The following is a 7437-nucleotide window of genomic DNA, read 5'->3' on the forward strand; positions in this document are numbered from 1 at the left end:
TTTATTGAAACTATATTATACTAAATTTGAAATTTTATGACAAAAATTAAAATTGTGTTTTAACCTAATTAAATTTATAAAGTTTTTTTCCAGATTTTTTTTACCCAAATTTATCTGTTATATTAATTTTTGGTTAAAACTAACAAATTTTGTAAGAATAATGCTAAGTTTAGTGTCCAATTTAATATAAATTTACAATTTCTATAGCTTAACAAAAACTATAATTTTAATTTTTTTAAAATATTAAGTAAACATATAAAAATGCTTTAATTTACGGAGCTGTTCTGTCTTATAAGTTTGTGCTATGATTGTGGCATTTTGTTTATTTATTTATTATTGTTATTGTTGTTGTTTTTTTCCTATGATGAGGTGGCGGAGTTTGGGTGGAGGTACACCGTAAGAAAATGAATATGAGCACATGGAAAGGTTTCTTTTTTAATTTCCGTTATATTATTTAAGGGGCTGGGACAAATTGGGGCGGAGGGCTCGGTCAATTCGCAAGAAAAATTGGGTTATCCCGTGAGATTTGGGGAATTGTAAATATCTACTGGAGCCACGTATTATGCTATTACTCTTACCTTCTAAATATAACAGTACAGAGTTAAAATCTTAAAATATTTTTAAAAAAATTATCTGTATTTTATAATTTTATTAAAAATTCAAAGTGTTTTATTTTCGGTAAGTGGTATTCGTTAATTTGGAAACATTATTCTGTATTAACAATCATATGGAGGCCATGCGGGTCTCCGACAAAAAATCCCGCGAAACTTGTGGTGTTAATTAATTAATTAATTATTCATAGCGTTTGATTAGACTAATAATCGGCTTAGGGCTTTCAATCTGGGCTTCTCCTCACGCCACGTGGGCCTAGGGTGTGGGCCTCGATATTTTAGTATTTCCCCTCTTCAAATTACACAAAATTAAATATATTGCAAAATAATACCAAACCCATATTAAAGTTCAATTTAATAAAATACAAAATGAGACTTTATTTTATTCATATGGATGAAAATGCAAGATGAAATTATATATTTTTCACACGAAGAATTAAATTATGTACCTAAGAATATATGAGTATGAATTTATAATTTTTTATATTTTAATATATTAATTAATGTTTAATATCACTGTGATGTGATCTGTCTAATATGTTCATTCGTTTTAAAAGGTTACTTAATAAAACATACGCTTAAACCCAACATAGTTTAATAATTTATTAAATATTATATACGACAAAAATATGTAAATATTTATATTTTTAAAGCTCTTGAATATATAAAATACAATTTTAAAGAATTTTGAGAAATGTCAATTTATACTATTTAATTCTGCAGGTTCATCGTTAAATTACATATTTACTCTTAAGTTGTAGTTATTTAGCGTCTAAACCTTCTTAAATACCTTTCTAAATTTTAATTTTTGTATTTAATAACGCCCTAAATTAGTAATTTTGTTTATATCATATATAATTAAAATTGATGTCTATCAGAAGAAGTCTATAAAAAAAAAAATCAAATAAATACATAATAATAATAATAATTTTTAAATTTAAAGATTTATGGGATAATTATTAATCCAAGTTGAAAAGTGTGTAAGCATCCATTTACAGGGGCATTTTAGTAATTTAGGCACATGCAAGAAAACCAAATTTGAGAAAGGCCCTTAGAGAAGCAAAGACACGTGTCACGCTCACATGGTAACTAGGTCAGAAACGACAAAACTCCCCTAACTGGCCGGTCTTTCAAAAGCGCAAAAATAATATGATCCCTCTCTTTCTCCCTGTTCCCATTTTATTTTCCCTCCACCACTTTCCCGCCTCTCCTTCTCCCGCCCACTCCTCACTCCCCACTCATTAAAGCCCTAATCTCCCGTCTCCATTTTCCATCGTCCTCATCCCTCTTTTCCTTCCATCTCTGGAACATGAATCGAAGATCCAGAAGATCCGGGAACTCTCATTCCGAGACGTTTCATAAGTATCTAAAGCCCGGTGCGCTAGCACAAATCCGGAATTCGCGGATGATCGCCCGATTCAATCGGGTTAATTTGGTCTCTCAGATCTACTCCACTCGTCCCTCATCGCTATCGTCTTCTACTACGCCGATGGGCTCCGGTCTGCTTCAGGTGAACGTTGCTGATGCTTCTCCTTGCTTTGCTGGGAGGGTGTATGGTCCCCTCTGCTTGCAGAGAAAAAAACTTTTGGCTGCTAAGTCTTCTTTGTGGTTCCTCGCTTCTAGCCTGACCAATCTCACACCCGATTCTCCGCCTGATCCGGTTATTGGAGTCTTAGGGGGGTGAATTGTACAAGTGTTGATGAACGGAATGTTTTCAACTTGTGAATCGACCTTTTTCTTTGTGAAATTAATATCAATCTGGAATACATGATACCTTTTGTAGTAGTAGTTGATGACTTGTGTGCATCTTTTTTTTTTTTTCTTGATTTTAACCGACTTGAAATAATAAGATCTACCAGATTCTTGATCTATTAACGTTTACGACATCGAGTCGGTTTTTTTTTTCTGTTGTGCTTAATTTTGGTCATTATTGCCCTCTATCGAACTAATCTAATCTAACGCTCACTTGTGACCTTAAAGCTTGGGGTTTATGTTGAAGTTATGGCCAATCTACACAGTCAAGTCAATCCGAAGTCAACGCTCACTTGTGACCTTAAAGCTTGGGGTTTATGTTGAAGTTATGGCCAATCTACACAGTCAAGTCAATCCGAAGTCAAATGTGGTTCACGACTGATATAGTAAGCGTTGGAAGCGAACTCCTTCCAGCAATTTCACTAACAATGCGGGTCTGTTTTCTCTTGAATATTAGTTTGTTCCTTATATGCTTTATAACTATGAAATAGCCCTCAATGGTATGTGGATCATGGGTTTTTGGCAATTGAAGGATCTACGCCGTCGATTCTACATTAATGATGTTATAAATTGTCCGAAGATATTTATTCCATTTTGACCGAGTTCGTAGTCCGCAAAGTTTATCTTGAGATAAACAAATACCATATCTAAACGGTTTCTTTCTAACTTCAAATCTAATCAGAGTTTAATGCTCTTTAATGGCTGGCTTGTACTGATGTTTGCAATTATCAATGTGATGCAATTGACAATTGATCTTTTCATCAGATCATATATAGTAATTAAAGATTCCGATTGTGCTTCTGGCTTACAGAGTTATTGATTTTCTGTGGAAGGTCAAAAGGGTGTATCGTTCTTTGGATAGTGGCCTTCTTCATTGCCTATGTATGCCTCGGATGTTCAGTTTTTACAATTAGAATTAAATGAGATTCTGATATTATCTTTCCCGTTTCACTTGCCTTGCATTTATTTCCTTTTCTTAATGCTCCTTTGTTTATCAATGTTAGCTAGTTAAGCCCCCATTTGTTCTTGATGATAATCTTCATTGCATCTTCCTGCAGCATTCTCCTTTTATGGCAGTGTTAATTGCATCTTTCTGCTTTCATTGGATTGCTTATATTTTCATTTCTCAATGATCCTTTAACAATGTTAGCTGGTTAGGCCATGTTTTGTTTTAAAGACACCAAGAAGTTTCATCCCCCAATATCCTTGTCTGGCAGTAGCTAATCGTTAACTATGTTGATAATTCTTATCTTGCTTTAATTGTCATGCATATATTTCCATTTTTAGTTTTTTTGGTGCTTCTTTGTTTAACAATGTTAGCTTTTAGACCACGATCTGTTTTTAGGGACCCTTTCCATTGCATTTTCCAACAACATAAAGTTTCATCCCTCAATATCATTCTCTGAAATAGCAATTTTAACTATGTTGATCATTCCTGTCTTGCTTTAATTTCCAATTTCTTAACGCTCATTTGTTTAACACTGTCATTGTTTGCTAGTTAGGCCATAATATGTTCTTATTGACCATTTCCATTTCATCTTCTTCCAGCACTAAGTTTCATCCCTCAATATCTTCTTTTTACAGTAGCTAATTGTTATCTGTGTCGATAATTCCTCTCCTGCTTTAATTGCCATGCACATATTTCCAATTCTTATTGCTTCTTGGCTTAACAATGTTAGATACTCTGGCCATGATTCCTTATTAAGGATCAATTTTGTTGCATCTTCCTGCAACATAAAGTTTCATCCCTCAATATCATTTTGTGGCAGTAACTAATCAAGTATGTTGAGAACTCCTTTCCTGCTTTAATTGCCTTGCAATTCCCCATATCTCATGTTCCTATATTCAATAATGTTAGCCAGTTAGGCCGCTATTTGTTTTCAAGGATTATGATTATTGCATCTTCCTGCAACATGAAGTTTCCAGTTATACTTTTAGTACTTTAAATATGGGTTGGTGATAGGTTGATCAATCAATATTCTTAGTCAATATTCTTAGTATATTAAATGTGGGGTAGAGATTTGAACAATCTAGGCGCAAATGGTAGAGTTATATTCATGTTTTCATAAAATTTATTTAGCTCAATTGTGTATTTACGAGACGTATTTCAAATATTTGAAATTATGTACCTAGTTAGAACATGATGACGTCAAATTCAAATTTGTAGTTTAATGTCATATTTGACTATGGGGACTACAAAATTTCAAATCAATCTATTTCTAATTTTGTTCAAGAACACAAATTATCTCTATCAAAAAAGCATGTGCACCACAAATGACTAGAGTGTAAGATTTTCAATTCTCAAAAAAAATTTAATATGAATATTTGATTGAATTAAAAAAGTCATTGTTATATCTTCGCTTGGTTCATTCTCTGCGTTACCTTGAAAGTTGAAAAATCCATCAAGTTGAAAATCCATGTCGATTTGATAATTCATCCTAGAATAAATTGAGAATAATTTATGAACAATGTGGGATTTCATACGACATATTGGATCTACGCTTTTGAGGTGCAGACGAATTCACCAACAACTTGTCGTCCTTTAATAGATAAGATAATGCGAGAATATTCTCTCATTGACGTGGACAACACGACACCGTTGCGGGATGGTATAAACATTCAGTCCGAAGTCGAAGCCGAGCTCCAAATGGAAGAAACACTGCAAATGGGAACGGAGGTCAATGAATCAAATGGAAGTCAAAATCGCTCTATTTTGTAGCGTCTTTCGCAGTGCTTACGATCTTATTTACTGTCGGACGGCTCAGGGAGCGAAGGAGTGTTCGTAGTTCGTGTTATTTACGAGATGATGATCACAAGCCTCAGTACGCATTTAAAACGTGTCTTGGCTGACAATTCTTATTCTGCGTTCAAACACTTGAAGCTCAATATGAATAAAGGTAGAGATTGCCCGCTGTCTTATTTCAAATATGATATTGAGTTTAGCTGCTGAAACTGTGTTGTTATTAGTACCAAATGAAATGTTTACTGATGGAATGGTATGATAAGCAGCTATAATTCAAGTTTTTAATTGTATTTATCATTGTTTGTCTCGGAAAGTTGGTTTCAGGGCTTTTTAAGCTGAATATTTTCCATGGTGCAACATGATATAGGGGAATGGAAATCTGGAAGATTTTATGTTTATAGTTTTTGTTGAACAGCTAGCGATGGAGTTATCAGTGCTCGATGGTAATAACTCTTCATCAATGGCTATCATTTGTCTTCTCGTCTATCTTCAACCACCATTTTTGTAAAAGATTTTGCAATGGGGGTTCTCATGATAAGGTGTTTTAGTTAAGGGAGATGAAGTTGTTTATATCCTGTCGTTGTTGTCTTTAAGGAATCAAGTTCATATGGTAAGATGTTTTAGTTAAACCTCGTTTCTCTTGACAACTTGTTTTGTGATAGGTTCCATAGCCCTGCTTGCAGATCTATGTTAATTATCATTTGAGCTCTTTTGACCATGGAAATCAACGACTGTACAGTACGAGTATTTAGGACTATGGTTTTACGTCTTAACTGCTGGTGGATCAAATCATACTTTAGTCGTTCATCTTTGATAAATATTGATATAAATTTCGTCGCACTGTTGACTGATATGAAAAGACAGAGACAATTGTTGTGAATGATTTCACAAATCAGATTATATGGTATGATTTGGGGTAGAAGGCTTTGTTGAGAGGGAGTCCCACATCGATTAATTTAGGGAATGATTATGGATTTACAAATAAGGAATACATCTCCATTGGTATGAGGTCTTTTGAAAAAGCCTAATGCAAAGCCATGAGAGCTTATGCTCAAAGTGGATAATATCGTACCATTGTGGAGATCCGTGATTCCTAATAAGCTTCCCCTATAAAGTACTACAAGAATAATCATGTTGCAGGAAATGCTAGCATCTCGTTTTATGCTAGGAATTAGCAGATTGTTTTCGGGTTCATTCCCACAAGTAAAATTTCTCCATTTTGATGTTGCACGTTATATTTTTGTTATCTAAACTTCTCTGTGCTGAGGAAGTTATTATTCAACTTTGTGCAGATCTTTTGTATTTTAAGATTAAGTTGGCGGCCTTGTCTTTGTCCCATTCTTGTGAGCCTTTCACTCCCTTATTCCTTATCAAACTCCATGTTTGGATTGGCTTCTTTTTGACAGTGTTCTTAAATTGTTTAGCATAGCTTATAGTGCATTGGAGCTTAACTACTATTTATGGAGTTCAAGTCTGCACCACTTCCAGGTAAACGATCAGCCTCCTGTTTTCGATGATTAAGTTTCTGAGCAATCATGTGGTGTACGAGATTTAGATTTTAAATCAATTGCTAATTTAATCACATCCACTATCTATAAACATGCATTGACAGGATGGCTACTGCCCTACACATTATTACCAATCCTTCTCTAAGGTTGATATTGACAAGGTCAGCATCAAACCAATTAAACAAAGACTCATTCATCCAGGTAAACATTACTATTTTAATTAATCTAGCTTCTGATTATTTTTATTTATATATGATGCAAGTTTTTTGGTCCATAATATTTTAAACTTGCGACATTATATTTTAAAAGTCGGTGGACAAAATTGCAATATAGATGGATAAAAAAAAAACTATAAGACTAAAGATTGAAGGTATCGGTTCAAAGAGGGGATTGAATCATTCATTCATCAGATACATCTTCTTCCATGATCCATTTCATGTCAACTCTAATTAGTTAGAAAAAAAAAAAGGTTATCGCTAGTAGATATTGTCTTCTTTGGGCTTTCCCTTTCGGACTTTCCCTCAAAGTTTTTAAACTGCATCTGTTAGGGAAAAGTTTCCACACCTTTATAAGAAATGTTTCATTCCCCTCTTCCATCGATGTGGGATCTCACAGTCTACTCCTCTTGAGGGTCCAGTGTCCTTGCTGACGCATCGCTCGGTATCTAGCTCTGATACCATTTGTAACAGTCAAAATCTACTACTAACCGATATTGTCCTCAGATCAAAAGAAGAAATCTAAAGATAGAATTTGAGGCAAGGTTGGATCCATGAATTTGGTTTCTAGTAGTCAAGCTTTCAAAACTCATCAAGTATTCAAAGGC

The 7437-nt window shown here is 34.1% G+C and overlaps 1 protein-coding gene and 2 long non-coding RNA genes across 3 annotated transcripts; 2 read left to right on the plus strand and 1 right to left on the minus strand.

Annotated features, from left to right (window-relative positions):
• The first annotated feature begins 1777 nt into the window (after positions 1 to 1777).
• LOC111468346 lies at positions 1778 to 2486 on the plus strand. Its single transcript, XM_023113529.1, has one exon. The coding sequence runs from the start codon at positions 1921 to 1923 to the stop codon at positions 2293 to 2295; it is 375 nt and encodes a 124-aa protein (XP_022969297.1). The 5' UTR covers positions 1778 to 1920; the 3' UTR covers positions 2296 to 2486.
• Positions 2487 to 4844: 2358 nt separating this feature from the next.
• On the plus strand, positions 4845 to 6849 carry LOC111468367. Its single transcript, XR_002714738.1, has 4 exons — positions 4845 to 5549; positions 6399 to 6449; positions 6531 to 6594; positions 6719 to 6849. It is a non-coding gene; the product is annotated as an uncharacterized LOC111468367 (long non-coding RNA).
• A 101-nt stretch (positions 6850 to 6950) lies between these two features.
• LOC111468370 lies at positions 6951 to 7215 on the minus strand. The gene is made up of 2 exons (XR_002714744.1): positions 7179 to 7215; positions 6951 to 7059 (listed from the first exon to the last, which is right to left on the minus strand). It is a non-coding gene; the product is annotated as an uncharacterized LOC111468370 (long non-coding RNA).
• Between the last annotated feature and the right edge of the window lie 222 nt (positions 7216 to 7437).

Source organism: Cucurbita maxima, unplaced genomic scaffold (assembly GCF_002738345.1).
Source record: "Cucurbita maxima cultivar Rimu unplaced genomic scaffold, Cmax_1.0 Cma_Scf00036, whole genome shotgun sequence".
Lineage (NCBI taxonomy): Eukaryota > Viridiplantae > Streptophyta > Magnoliopsida > Cucurbitales > Cucurbitaceae > Cucurbita > Cucurbita maxima.

What these genes read in the sequence shown, in the direction of transcription:
- LOC111468346 (XM_023113529.1), top strand. Translation starts at nt 1,921, where the DNA reads ATGAATCGAAGATCCAGAAGATCCGGGAACTCTCATTCCGAGACGTTT.